Source organism: Pogona vitticeps, chromosome 1, assembly GCF_051106095.1.
Source record: "Pogona vitticeps strain Pit_001003342236 chromosome 1, PviZW2.1, whole genome shotgun sequence".
Taxonomy (NCBI): Eukaryota; Metazoa; Chordata; class Lepidosauria; order Squamata; family Agamidae; genus Pogona; species Pogona vitticeps.
The window spans coordinates 68,357,018-68,372,266 of record NC_135783.1 but is presented as its reverse complement, the minus strand read 5'-3'; the positions used below and the strand labels follow the sequence as shown (position 1 = coordinate 68,372,266).

The window sequence follows — 15,249 nt, the reverse complement described above, 5'->3', positions numbered from 1 at the left end:
CAAACTAGATCAACGTTTTCAAAGCTAGAATCTAAAGGCAGACACATATGAGCACAATCTTATATACATTGTCTGGTAATAAGCCAAAGCAAAGGACATATTTGGGAATAGACATATATATGATTGCACTGCATATCCTGCAGAGGCCAGAAAGAGTTCTAAATTATGGGACGTAACAGTGAGCAATGGAGCAATGAAGGCAACACATAACCAAAATGGAGGCAGAAATCAGTATCGACTACTATTTTTTAATGGAAATTTATGTAAATGTTTGAGCTGTTGTGCAATCTCTGTGATTTCCAAATATTATGAAGCGATTCCTCCACCTTTACTGTGACATAACAAATATATAATTTATTTACTTGGTAACCCTATTTGTTCAGGCCCTAATTAGCAAAATAAGAGAGAAACCATTAAGGACAGGTTACTTACCTGTAAACATGGTTCTTCAAGTGGATTCTCCATGAATACACACTAATGGGTTAAGTCAGCACTTGTGCTGGCCTCTCGGAATCTTCTAGAGCTGCAAGAGAAAAGTAACAATGTTCAGGTTGCCCTGCACTGAGCATGCTCAGCCCGCCAACGGCTCAGTTCCCCATGTCCGCCATGTGAAGAGTTGGAAACCAGAACACTCCTCAGTGACGGACAAGTGGGGAGGCCGGGCGGGACGTGTGTATTCATGGAGAATCCACTTGAAGAACCATGTTTACAGGTAAGTAACCTGTCCTTCTTCAACGTGGTTCTCCATGAATCCACACTAATGGGTGACTAGCAAGCACACTTACAGGATGGTGGGCCGTCACTGAAGCAGTGAAGTCAAAACAGCCCTTCCAAATTTGGTCTCTGCTTTAGCCCGAAGGTCCAGCTTGTAGTGGGTAACAAAGGTAGAAGCATTGGACCAAGTAGCAGACCGACAAATCTCCTGGATGTCGACTCCCCTTAGCAAGGCCGTAGATGTAGCCATGGCCCTAGTGGAATGGGCTTTGAGACCTTCCGGCACAGGTTTCTGCAGCAGTTCATATGCCAAAGAAATGGTAGAGACTAGCCACCTGGAGAGGGAAGAGGAGGAAGCAGGAGAGCCCTTGCGAGGCCCATAAAAACAAAGAAACAGTCTATGGGCCTTCCTGAAATCTTTAGTCCTGGTAACATAATAGGCCAGTGCTCTACGAACATCTAAAGCATGGAGCATGCGTTCGACTTCTGTAACTGCATCAGGAAAAAGGGTTGGTAAGATCAACGGTTGGTTAACGTGGAAGGTAGACACAACCTTAGGCAGAAATGTCACATCAGGATGAAGGACAACCTTATCCTTAAAAAATTGCAAATAAGGAGGATCGGCACGTAGGGCAGCTAACTCACTAGCTCTCCTAGCCGAAGTAATGGCCACCAAAAACAGTGTCTTGAAGGACAAGAATTTCAAGTCACAGGAGGCCATGGGCTCGAAAGGATGCCGCGTAAGACAATGCAAGACAGTCTGTAGCGACCACTGAGGTATCGGTCTTTTAGCTGGAGGCCGCATGTTGTCAAGTCCCTTGAAAAAGGCTTTAAGGGTTGGGTGAGAGAACCATCTGGATGACTCTGAACCCGGAGGTTGAAAGGCCACAATAGCTGCAGTGTAAACCTTCAGCATTGACTTAGACAGGCCCAAATCGAAAAGATGCCTGAGGTATAACAGCAGAGTAGATAAGGCCACAGGTGAGGAATGCAGCCGACGTTCCTCAGCAAACCTGAGAAAATTTCTCCACTTGTAGCTGTAAAGCAACTTAGTGGCAGGCTTCCGTGCCTTATTGATGACCTCCGTCAATGATGGGAAATCCTCCACGCAGTCAAGTGGAGTGCATCGAGGTCTGGATGGAGAACATTCCCTCCGCTCTGAGTGAGTAAGTTGGGCTGCAATGGAAGAGTCACCCTGTCCACTGACGCTTGAGACAGAGTGGAGAACCACGGTCGACGTGGCCACCAAGGGGCAATTAGTATGGCTTCTGCCCTCGTCTGTAGTAGTCTGACTATGACCCTCTGAAGGAGTGGCAGAGGAGGAAACAGGTAGATGAGGCCTCCCCTCCATGGTACCATGAACGCGTCCCCTATGGAGCCTTGTCCCCTGCCCGCGCGGGACGCATAGAGTGGACACTTCGTGTTGTATTGCGTGGCAAACATGTCCACCAGTGGATGTCCCCATCGATGGCAAAGGGTGGTGAATACCTTCTGGTCCAGTTGCCACTCGTGGGATTGGAACGGGCGACGACTGAGTTCGTCCGCCAACTGGTTGTCTGATGTGGCCACATGGATAGCCACTGGAAAAATGTGCCTCAGGTAGCACCATTCCCAGAAATGTACTGTGAGAAACAGCAGAGACTTGGACCTCGTGCCCCCTTGCTTGTTCAGGTAGTACATCGTGGTGGTATTGTCTGTTACTACCTGTACAGCTGTGCCCCTGAGAAGAGGAAGAAACGCCCTGAAGGCCTTTATCACCGCCAGCATCTCTAGATGGTTGATATGCAGGGATGCTTCCCGCGGGGACCACAGAGCATGTATCTGGTGATGTAGACAGTGGGCTCCCCATCCCATCGGGCTGGCGTCCGTTGTCACCTGTATGGTGAGTTGTAGAGGACGAAAGGGCCTTCCGATTAGCAGATGTGGAGGAAAGAGCCACCACTGTAATTGCCTTGCAAGTTCTGGAGTGACCCTGAGGCGCTTGTGATGACTGTCTGTCACAGGGTTGAACAGGGCCATCAGCCAAGATTGTAGGGAGCGCATTTTGAGTCTCGCATGGGGCAAGGTGGCCGTTGTTGAGGCCATGAGGCCTAGCAGGTGTTGTGCTAGCTTTGCCGATACTGTCCCCCTTGGCTTGAACCTCAGAACTGCTTTTCTTATTTTGTAGACACGTTCTGGAAGTGTGAACAGACGGGCTTGCACGGCATCCAGCCTGGCCCCTATGTAGTCCATCACTTGAGAGGGTCGTAAATGAGACTTCTCGTAGTTGATGGATAGGCCTAAGGCCTGTAGGGTCTGCAGAACTTGATGAGTGTCCTGGTAGGCTTGGTGTTCGGACTTTGACACTATCAGCCAATCGTCGATGTATGGGTAAATTTGGATCCCCTGGAGACGTAGATAAGCTGCCACTGGGGCCATACACTTGGTAAAGGTCCGTGGGGCGGTGGAGAGGCCGAATGGCAGGGCTACAAATTGGTATATGGTGTCCTGGAAGATCAGTCGAAGGTACTTTCTGTAAGCCTCGTGGATTGTTACATGAAAGTAAGCATCCTTCAGATCCACCACTACAAACCAATCTCCTTTCTTGAGCAGATGGACGATCCCTTCCAGGGTAACCATCCGGAACTTCCGAGGATTGAGGTAGGTGTTGAGATCTCTCAAATCCAGTATGGGTCGAAGACCCCCGTCCTTCTTTGGAACAGCAAAGTATCGGGAGTAGAACCCGTTCAGGATGTCCCTGTAAGGTACCTTCTGGATGGCTCGCTTCTGTAATAGAGTGAGAATCTCTTCCTCTAGGACGGGATCGAAGGATGTATGCCTGACCCATCCTAGAGGAGGCAATTCTATAAACTCCAGGCGGTAGCCGGAGCTGATAATGTTCAAGACCCAGGTGTCTCGAGTGATCTTGTACCAGTTCTGAAGGAAAGGAGAGAGGCGAGTCAGAGGGTGGTGGATTCGGATGCTGACTGGGAAGTCAAAGGTATTGTTTGAACTTCCGGCCAGAAGGCTTGAATGACTGGCGTTTGCTGTGTGTCTTGAAGCTAGAGGCGGAGGAAGAAGCCTGAGAAGATCTTGCAGGGGGTTGTGGCCTGAACTGGCGATAAGTGGAGGTTGTGCCTTGCTGGTACGACTGCTGTTGAGGCCTGGGGCGCCAGTGAGGTTTTGAAGGCCTTGGCTGTTGCTGTATGGCATAAGATTTTGCCGTTTTCTTACTCTCGTGGAGGGACTTCAAGTTTTCATCTGTTGTTTCGCTGAAAAGACCAGTGGCATCAAAGGCTAAGTTCTTAATCCTGACTTTGATGTCATCCAAGATGTTGGCAGACCGTAACCAGGCGTGCCGTCGCAAAGTAATGATAGATGCCAGATTTCTAGCATTGGCATCTGCCACATGCCGTGAAGCCAGACGTTGATGCTTAGAGACAGTCTGTGCCTCAGCATAAGCATCGAGGCATACTTGCCTGATGTCTTCTGGTGCCACCTGGAGCGCTGGGAGTACTCTCGCCCAAAGTTGTTTTTGATAGGCCCCCATGGCCACCAAGTAGTTGAGGGCTCTGAGGGCAAAGGTGGTCATTGAGTATAGCCTCCTTCCAAGCACCTCAAGGTCTCTTCCTTCTTTGTTAGTTGGGGTCGGGTGACCTTTGGTGGGCAAACGTCCCGCACTAGACTCCACCACAAGAGAATTAGGGGCTGGGTGTTTCAGAAGGCACTCTGTTTTTGGGCCATGGACCCGATACATGTTCTCAGTCCTCCTGGAAAAAGTGGGAGAATCAGCTGGATGGTCCCAATAACCAGTGATGAGATCCATGAGTTCTGGCACATAAGACAGGCTAACTGGACGAGACCTGTCCTTGTGAATGTCCCCAAAGATTAGGTCATCCTCACGAGAAGGAGATTTCTCCACCTCCATCCTCAGGGTAGCAGCCATTCTCGCGACCATCTGAGGATACGATGAAAAATCCTCCGATGGGGATGACGGATGGATATCTGCCGCATCAGACCCCAATGGCTCAGCAGGCACCGGTGTCTCCAAGGAGGCGTCTGATGTACCTTCGTCCTCGTGTTCAGAAGAGGAAACCGAGTCAGGTTCATCCTCCTCCTCCAAAAGCCGAGGGGCGACAGGCTGTGGTATGCCCTCTGTAGGCTTGGGAGGTTTAGTGGGTAACGGTCTACTCGGGCTTGGTAAAGGTGCCGCGGGCTTGTCAGCAGGTGTCGGTGTCGGGACACTATGCTTGGTAGACCGACCCTCCGCCGGAGTAGTGCGGTCCTCGTTATCTGGGAGAAGGCGCTTTCGACGTCGACCCTTTTTTGGAGGCGGCGTGGTGGAAGTAGACGAAGAGGAAGAGTAGGTCCTCTTTCGTCGATGCCGTCTATCCCTCGACGTGGAAGAGGAATCAGACGTATAGTCCCTTTTATGTCGATGACGGCGGCGAGACCTCCGTCTCTCATGGCTGTCGTCGGAGTCCGATGAAGAGTACTCTCGACGTCGATGCTTCCGTCGTCTATCACCATCCGTAGTACGCTTTCGCTTGCGATGGCGCTTAGGCTTCTTAGGGATGGTGTCCTCCTCGGTCTCGAGCGTTGGGCGTCGAGGAGGGGCCGGTACACTCGGATCCCCCGGTCTCCTCGGAGAGGGTGTCGGAGACTTAGTAGCCGGCGATCCCGGTGTAGACGACCGGGATCGAGACGCCTGCCCAGGTAGAATTGGGCTCCGAGGCGCATCGGTCAAGCCAGAGATGATTTTGTCAATCTGGCTTGCCGTGGGAGACCTCTCGACGACGACCAATGGTTCTTGTCGTGGAGGAAGAGAGGCTCCGGGCTCCGACGCGGACTCTCGGTCTCTCGAAGAGTCCTCCAGGAACGGAGAAGGGAGTGAGGAGGAGATGGGAGGCACTACCAGAGTAACCTCCTTCGATGTCGATGCTCCCTTCAACTTTTGCTTCTTCTTTTCCAGGTGCTCCGGCTTCGGTGGAGAGATGGAGCCAGTCGACGCTGAGGTAAGTACCTTCTTGGACGAGGTTTTCGCCTTGGACTTGGTTTTCGCCTTTTTAGGGACGTCCAGGACAGTATTCGATGAGGTGGATTGGACTACCCTAATCTCCGACCGTACTGAGGAGGAGGATTGGGCTACCTCCATTTCAGATGGTTGAGAGGCGGACAACGTTTGCTTCCAAAGGGAATATCTGAGACGTTGCTGCCGAGCCTTCAGCGTCACCTTAGTGAATCTTTTGCAGTGCCGACAGTTGGACACGGAGTGGGATTCTCCAAGGCAGTACAGGCAGAGAGAATGTCCGTCCTGGAAAGGAAGTTTCCGGGAACAGGCGGTACAGAGGCGAAAGGGTCCTCTCCTCGGGGATGGTTTGTCCTTTGGAGGCATAGACTAACCGGTAGATGGAAGTAGACCAGGAGTCCCGAGTAACGGAGCGTTTACTGGGCTTGGTGAAGGCCGGTAGACCAGGAGTCTCGAAGGCTATGGAGCTTTCGACGGACGTGGTGAAGGCAGGTAGACTAGGAGTCCCAGGTAAAGGGAGGTAGGCCAAGACACCGGATACGGAAAATTGAAGAAATCCGGTAGGCGCGTGGCGCACCACAGGAGGCCAATTACCGTTGATCGGTATGACCAAATGGCGCGTGGCGCCTCAGAGGGTGGCCTGAAAGGCCAATTAGGCCAAAAAAGGTCTGAGGAAAACCGCCAGAGACAAAAACGAAGTCAAAAACCAGTCCAGAGTCAGGGCAACAACAGGCAGGTCAACGATTTTCAGTCCGGTCAGTGTAAAACACGAAATATAGCCAAAAAAACAGGAGCTCAGTCCGAGAGGTTCCAACTTTCACAAGCGGAAAAAAGGAACTGAGCCGTTGGCGGGCTGAGCATGCTCAGTGCAGGGCAACCTGAACATTGTTACTTTTCTCTTGCAGCTCTAGAAGATTCCGAGAGGCCAGCACAAGTGCTGACTTAACCCATTAGTGTGGATTCATGGAGAACCACGTTGAAGAACCTAGCTTTTCTTGTTGACTTTTGACATTTACAGAAAACACCATGTTCCAAATTCAGAAAGTTGTTTATTTTTATGACTTCTGCAACTCTCAAAGGGCAACAACCATTACAGCTCCATAAAACTGCTGGTGTTTACCCAGAAATTTTCAGGATAGTCTCGGAGATTAAGCAAGCTTCGCATGACAGTCTTCCGGTCTTCCTCCCATTTGCGCTTGCAGAAGACCATCTCAAGGAAATACCACATCCAGCCAATGATAGGCATATATGAAAGCTCCTTCTTTGCAAGTACTTTGGAACTCTGTAAAACAGAAGAAACATGTAGTAAGGCTCGATGCATTAAGCAGAAAAGGAAATATTGCTAGGGGTATGACAAGGAAAGGCTAATTTAAAAGGCAGGGTATCTGTACATCTAATCACTTTATTCCTGCTTCTAGCTGCAAACGAGGCCACTTTGGAAAGGCAATCCTTGAGTAGGAATTCAATGCTCAATGAATGGAAGAAAATTTGTGTTTGATTTTCATTTGGCACAGAAGGAAGCCAGGTGAAGGAGATGCTAGTTCTCAACAACCAACCTCTCTTCTTTTAGATCAGTGGTTTTTAACCTTTTTGAAAGAAACGCCCCCTTAAGCCATTGAGGAAGTTATCATCGCCCCCCTCTCCGCGGTGATGATATCCTATTTATTTATTTATTTATTTATTTATTTATTTATTTATTTATTTATTTATTTATTTATTTATTTATTTATTTATTTATTTATTTATTTATTTAAGACACTTAAATCCAATGACCCCTGAAAACAAAATTCAATTCCAAGAAAATGAAAAGCCCCCAAAAAGTAACATTTAATGATTTAGTTGCAAGCGAATTTTAAGATGCAAAAAGAAATATAAAAAGGGCATAAAAAAACCCGCAATGCAGGAACTAAAAATTTCAAGATGAAAACTCTGAAACTAAATTAAGATTGGAGGAAAATATATATTCATGCACATTGTAAAAAGGCTACAGCCATCTTCACAGGTTTGGCTTGCTCCAGTGCCCCCCTACCGCCCCCCTTCTGCTCTACCGCCCCCACGCCACCCCTTTTCGTTCTACCGCCCCCCTGAAAAATGAAATCGCCCCCTGGGGGGCATTATCCCCCATGTTAAGAACCACTGTTTTAGATAGTGAATGAACCAACACTTTAATATTGCTTAGGATTTCTTTCTCTTCGTTGTTTTGATTCCAACTGAAGAGAGAACACAATGATGTATTTTAATTTGTGGGGTGGGCCAGAGAACTTCTCAGAGCACTCTAAAATTTTGATGACTGAATAATGCCATCTTTGAGAACACTGTGGTGAAGCTGTGAAAGTGTTTTCAGTTTCACAACCTTGTCTTCACTTATAAAAATTGTATGTGTTGCTTACACACAGGAAAAAGAGGTCATCTTGGTCAAATGTTCTCTGAAGGTTTAGGGGGAGAAACCTGGCAAGATAGAAGAGGATGGATTGGAGGTGGGGGAAACACTGCAGCTGAGCTTTCATAATTTCTTAAAATACAAAAGCGTGGCTGAAATGAAAAATATAAGAAATGTGGCAAGACTGTAAACTGTGTGAAGGAAGGACCTGAAAATTTTGGATGGATGACATAATATACACTGCATAGTACTGCCTTTTTATCACTTTCAAAGCAGATACCTCTACTTTGAAAGTGATTAAAATCAAGTATTTATTTTTTTATATATAAAAAAAGAAGACCCAGAGCATGATTCAGATGCAAACTGAATTTTTGGACTGATTCATTCATTCTTAACTGCATATAACCTAACTGAAAATTTAATAGAAATATTCCCATGTAAATATATAGCAAAATAAAACATTAATAACATATTCTTACTGTATTACTGATAGCACTAGGCACATTATCTTATACTGCTGCACAGGAGTTTGCAATTGCCAGTATACAACTGCCATTAACATTTCAAATGGGGTCAAGGAGCCAATTATATCCTCTGACATAATATCATCTGTTTACCTGCTCAACTAAAACAGGGGTCTCCAAAGTACGGCTCGCGGGCCACATCTGGCCCACCTGGCCTTTTTATCTGGCCCGTGTGGGCATGCAGGCGGGCAGGAGTTTGTGTGCGGGCAGGTGGGTAGGAGTGCGTGTGGGTGGGAGTGTGTACAGGCGGGAGTGCGGGCATGTGTGTATGCACACCCTCAAAAATATAAAAAATACGTTATGTGGCCCTCCAGGTGAAAAGGCTGGAGAACCCTGAACTAAAAGATCAAAATGTATGAGCTGAACTGACTCTACATTTCACATTTCTGTCTGTATCAGAGATCACCACATACTTAGACTTTCTATAGATATATTTACTGATATTGATTTTGTGGATCATGCTATAACATTAACCTGCTATTTTGGGGGTTTTTTTCAGAGGAAAAGTTTCCCTGCTTTTACACAAGTGACAGACAAGCAACATCTTCTCCTCTACAATAAAAGGAATAAAATGTCTTTAACCACCCCTTTTTCTACAGAACTTGAAACATTACTTTTTATAGTTATCATTACAACTGTACCTCTAAGACCCTGAAATAGTTACTGTAGTTGCCATCATTAAAAGAAACAACTCTCATACTTTACTGTTTTAAAAAAGTAAACAGGGTAAGCTGTCCTTTGATAGGAATCATACTGCCTTTCATCGAGAAACTCAACTCCCCGGGAACACCAGGGAAGGGCCTATAGGGACTGACTCTGTTCCTTTAAGAAAAGCTGCCTTGAGTTCCAAACCAGGCTAGAACCTATATGGGTTTGTTTTACTGGGGGATCCACATCCACCAGGAGTGGGGGTTAGTGGGACTCACACTCTGTGAGATTCTTTCTAGTTATTCTTGACCTTACTTAGTCAAAACAATCATGATCCAGCCTCATTTAAATACCACTGATTAAAGAGAAGAGGTAAATATAATCTTAACTGTCTCCAAGTGAAATGGTTAGAACTCTGATTAGATGACCCTAGCACAGGCCCTGTTTAGTGATCATCTACCCTGGAAAATCAGGGTTCTTCCTCATATGCATGAGCAAAATTTGTGCTTCTCAGACATACTGTCCTCCATGTGAAAACAGCACTAATTGAGGGGGTGGAGGCTAATCATCATTCCCAAGTTGTAAACAACAACCAGGTAGGTAATGACTGACTTGGACAATATTTTTGTTATAATTGGCGGATGCTATATAAAATATAGGAATTCATCCATATTAATGTAATACCTAAACCGATGGGAAACATGGGGCAATTCTTTCTGCAGACTTCATGGACCTGATTTTCCAAGCAGATCGAACATTATCAACACAGTGCAGTTTGCATCATGCTGATTTTAAATGTTCTCCTTTATTCTGTACCAAAATAAAAGAGTCTTAACTGTAATGCTGGCATTCTGATTTAAAATGTTCTTTGTTTTTCTTTCTTTTCCATTCTGGTTTGTCAACATCCACATTGTTATTTAAGATGCATTACTGAACTGTCAAAAGGAAACAGATACTACCAATGGTGTGAAACATTGCATCAGCATAAAGTGAAAACAAATGCTTCTTATACTGAATGAATGTAGCCACTTTACAACATTTTTCAATTATTCAGCCTTTCTAACACAATTTAACCTTACATATTCCCATAAAGAACTCGCAGGATGTTCTACTGCACCAGAAACAAGGGTTTGATTCAACATATTAGATCATTCATGGTCAGCCAAATACAGGGGCTTCTGAGATCAGTTTTCTTAATATATAAAAGTAACAAGCACATCCCACACATTATAGATTCCAAATAAGGACCATAATAAATGTTACATTGTTAAGCACACTTTTAAAAGAATGTTGCCCTTTCTATTGCTTATCTTAGAGGACAAGCAAGAACTGCACACTTTCCTCTTTTATGGAAAAAAAAGAAAACAAACGGAAATAAATTAAGCTATACACAGATACAGAAGTTGCAGAACATACATATTCTCAAGCAAGTCATAACCAAAGTACTCCTAGAAAGTGAAGCTGCCTCAGTTTAATTGTTTTTCACAGAATTCAAGCAAGCTTTTGAGTCTCTTCACATCAAATTATTACCCTGCTGCTTCTATGCATATATACACCTAGGGCAGTACGAACGGAAATTGTAATGCCACCTGATGAACAGTAAAACTATGAGTGAGAAGCATAGACATAAGCTCTCAATGTTTAATTTTTTTTCGAAGCTCATGTCAGTGGCTGTACAAGAAACAGAGACTGGAAAAGCTATTTCTTCAGACTAGAACCAGAGTTGCAGGGTTGAACCTCTGGGATGTTTTGATTAGCAGGGATCGTTACTTCATTCAGCAACCCCCTCAGACCACCATATTCCTTCCGAGTTTAAATGAAATCCTGACAGCAAGTGGGAAAGAAATGGAATCTCCCCAGGAATGGATACTGACAGCTAACTAACCTTATTGTGCGGGCTCAATAAATCAGTGAACTGAGTACTTGGCCTCAAAGCTAGACGTTGGGAGTCTAACTCCCCAGTGTGCCTCTGGGGGCAAGAGCCACCCTATATTGCTTGTACAGTCCCACAGTCCCTCAAGAAGGAAATAGTAAATTATTTCTGGGTATACCTAGAAAACCCTGGAAGAGTTGCAATTCAGAGCCACTAACTTTATGAAAGATCTGCTCCTCATTATTTGGTATCAATTAATTGAACTGTTTGCATTTTTACTCTTTTTATTGTGGGAGAGGGCTAAGTAAAGGAACTGTTGTGTACTTCCAAATGTCTGCAACTGTCTGCAACTGTGCATTTTTATGCAAAACTCCGAGTGACATGCAGTTCTACATGCATGCCACTCAGAGCTTTGGAATAAAACTCCTGTAGGCTGTTGCATTCTCAAGAGAACTAAATATTGCCTTCCCATGGGGTATCACCCACTTTTCAACTGCAGTTAAAAGTAGGTGTATGTTTATGGCCCACATTCAGCAGATCTTGATAAAAGTGATAGATACGTATTTTCATATTAATTCTGATGCTATCATGATTGTGATCCCTTTCATATTAGATTATACTACTGAAAATGTGCTCTACAGGATTCTGCCCTTCCAAAAAATGCTTGGAGGCTACAGTTAATTCAAAATGCAATGATCTGCTGTTGTCTGATAAACACTGCAAACATCATGTAATATTTGTCTTCAGCAAACTGCAATGGCTCCCAGCTTGCCTCCGAACTCAGTTTAAAGTTCTGGTCTTAATCTATAAAGCTTGGTCTACAAAGCTCCAGGCTTGAGGCCTGAGCATTTGAAAAATATTTCCTTTTGTAGAAACCTACCTGGAGTCTGGGATCCTCAAGAGAGCCGTGTTACATGTCTCAATACACAAAGATGCTAGATTGGTGGATTGTGAGACAGGGCTTTCCCAGTTGCAGCATCTTGATCGAAAAATGCTACTCGAGAGAATTTAGGCTGGCCCATCTCTGCTTAGCTTCTAATGGGAACCAGAACTATACTGTTCTGAATTCCTTTTGGTCTCTAGGATTGGTTTTTTTTACAACAAGCATTTGAGGAAAGATTTTAATCTCTTTTTAAAATCCTTGTATCCTATTGATATCTGACAGAAGGGGAGAGCCCCTTGTGAGGTTTTCTATCTCAGATACCAAAATAACTTGATTGGCCTAAAATACTATATGGCTGACTTTGGCAGTGAAGGTGTGTCATTTGCTCTTTTGCCTCAGGCAGTGAAGTACCTTGGGCAGCTCTGGGAATGGAGACAGGCAATCCCTTCTCTAAATCTAAATACTGTACATATTCTCCAAATCTGCTTTGGTGCTTATGTGATCTCACAGAGAGCTATAGGAAGCAGGAGAAAATAAGTCCACTTGCACAATGTTGGATTTTGCTCAAAACTGTGACGATCTCAATGATTTCTAGCACATTTGTGTCTTCTTACCAGACAGTGACACATTACAGTGGTGCCTCGCTTTACACTCCCCATTACGACGAATCCGCTTTACGATAATCTTTTTGCAATTGCCATCGCAAAACGATGGTCTAAATGGGGGAATTTTGCTTTGCGATAATCGGTTCCCTGCTTCAGGAACCGATTCTTCGCAAAACGATGATTTTCTAACAGCTGATCGGCGGTTTCAAAATGGCCACCGGGTAATTAAAATGGCTCCCTGATGTGTTTAGGAACGGATTCCTTGATATACAGGCAGCGAAAATGGCCACCGTATGGAGGATCTTCGCTGGACAGTGAGTTTTTCCCCACTGGAACACATTGAACGGGTTTCAATTGGGTTTTTTATTTCGCTTTACGATGTTTTCGCTTAACGGCGATTTTCCTGGAACGGATTTTCGTCGTTAAGCGAGGCACCACTGTATAATGTTTCCCTGAAATTCCTACTCATCAACTGTAAATAGCTTGAAAGATTCTGAATTGGAGACTGAACACTCTAGTAACTCTGTCCTCAACCTCATCCCTCATATGATACTTATATCTGAGAAATCACTGACAGGTTTCTTAAGTAGATCATTTCTTATGGACTATGTCCTCCAACAAAAAGCTTGATCTTTCCCCTATCTCTTCCCATCTCAATATTGAAACAAAGAGCTGCCTCATTCTGTGAGAAAACAGGATCCTATTAATAACTCATAAATATATTTGTTTTGCTGCTTGCACAGGATGTCTAAAATAAAGCATTATCAAGCATTTAGCAGGCCACAATATATGACTGCTGGTTGTATTTAACAGAACATGAGTTGTACCAGCCTGAAAAACACCATCATGCACTATTGCAATACATCTCTCCTTCCAGTAGTTCAAATGCTACAGGCTTAGTAAAAGCAATACTACAGGCTGAGTAAGGAGGGTCAAACCACATAAAAGCTACCATAGGAACAGCTTGGAAAGGTTACTTCTATCGAACTACAACACTCAGAATTTTCCAGGCCATGCTGCCTGGAAGTTTTTCAGAGCTGTAATTAAAACAAAAAAACCAAAAACAAAACAAATTCCCAAGCAAAATAAAAAAGAAGGACCTGGCCAGGAGCTGGCCAGGTTAAAGGAAATTGGCTATATAAAGTTATGGTGAATGGAAATTGGTTGAAATACTAGTCAAAACTCACCCCTAAAACCCCAAATCTTTCACAAAAGTTCCAACCACAGAGAAAGTCGATTTCAAAGTTGTGATTAAGGATTACGATGGCATTCTCTTTCCCGTACTTGTGGTAATTCTGTGGGTCCGTATAGAGGGTACAAGTAGTGCCTGACCACCATTCCAGCAACATCACCAATTCTGGAACAAACAACAACAAATCAATGAATATTCAGAGTGCATGGGTGTCCACATAACCAATTGTTAGAGCATTCATTTTTGCCTCTTCAGAGCATGGGGAAAACGCTGAAACATTTCTATCAAAAAAGATGTACAGTAGGACCCTTGTATCCACTGGATCAATAACTGGATCAATAACAGCAGATTCACTTATCCGCTGGCTGAAAATATGTACTAAAATATTAAATGAAAATACAGTGGTGCCCCGCATAGTGAGGTTAATCCGTTCCAGATTAACCTTCGCTATGGGGAAACATCGCTATACGGATCAAAAAAACCCAATGGGCCCCAAACTCACCATTCTGCAATGTTTCCCCATGTTCCGGCGGCCATTCTGGGTGTTCCGGCGGCCATTTTGGGTGGTTCCGGCGGCCATTTTGGGTGTTCCGGCCACCGCCGAACAGCTGTTCCCCCTTGCAATGCGAAGAAACATCGGTATGCGATCGCATTAGCAATCGCAAAATCTGCATCGGTATGCAGATTCATCATTAAACGGTGCACTCGTTATGCGAGGCACCACTGTATTGTACCAGCAAATACAAATGTAGTATGTAATAAACAGACTGGCCACTAGAGGGAAGATACCTGGTAGAACTCAGAGCTGATTTGGCTGGTGAGGCAGGCGGAAGAGTGCAAGCCTTAAGCCAAACTGCCTCCAGGGAGAGATTTCCCAGTTCCCACCTTCCAGCTAGCCCTTCCCTCAAGGCTCCCGAGCAAGTAAGAAAATGGATCCTTAATTGTTTTCAAATAAGAGGAAACCCAGAGAGCCACCAAGATTGTATGTGTGAAAGAAAGATTGAGAGTGAGTGAGACAAAGACGGTCAGGTCATCTTCAGCACCTTGATGAAGGAGGGAAGAGTTCAACTTGGGGCTTCCTACAGAGACCCCGTTGAGATAAAAATTACAGGTACGGGGATGAGTTCTGAATCCTACAGACTGTTAGTTATACTGTAATCTGTGCTTTTCACTAATTGCATGTGTTTGTATATATAACCAATCCCCTGGGGATACAGGGGTCCTACTGTACTATGTATCAAATGCATGTTTACAAGGAGGAGAGCCCTTATGTAGGAACAGTAGCTAAAAGAAAAAAATGCTGGTTGAAGAACTGGGCTACTGTTTGGGGAGATAACTGCCAGAATCTCCACAGCCAGCATTCTTATTTATTTATTGGTTTTATTTATAGACTTCCTTTCTCCCAACAAGAGAACATATTCT

The 15,249-nt window shown here is 44.8% G+C and overlaps 2 protein-coding genes across 10 annotated transcripts in view; both read right to left on the bottom strand.

Annotated features, from left to right (window-relative positions):
- Positions 1-15,249, bottom strand: part of AGPAT4 (1-acylglycerol-3-phosphate O-acyltransferase 4) — a 98,587-nt gene that overhangs the window by 41,546 nt on the left and 41,792 nt on the right. For all 9 annotated transcript variants that reach the window (XR_013540529.1, XR_012085283.2, XR_013540531.1 and 6 more), the window contains 2 exons: positions 13,823-13,992; positions 6,843-7,004 (listed from right to left, as the gene is read on the bottom strand). Coding sequence is in view for 6 of the 9 variants with exons in the window: in XM_078383209.1 (XP_078239335.1) it covers positions 6,843-7,004; positions 13,823-13,992 (332 nt within the window). In the remaining 3 variants the exon portion in view is untranslated. The remainder of the gene's footprint in view (positions 1-6,842; positions 7,005-13,822; positions 13,993-15,249) is intronic.
- LOC144585907 (uncharacterized) lies at positions 417-3,910 on the bottom strand. The gene is made up of 2 exons (XM_078383206.1): positions 786-3,910; positions 417-523 (listed from the first exon to the last, which is right to left on the bottom strand). The coding sequence occupies exon 1, from the start codon at positions 3,539-3,541 to the stop codon at positions 800-802; it is 2,742 nt and encodes a 913-aa protein (XP_078239332.1). The 5' UTR covers positions 3,542-3,910; the 3' UTR covers positions 417-523; positions 786-799.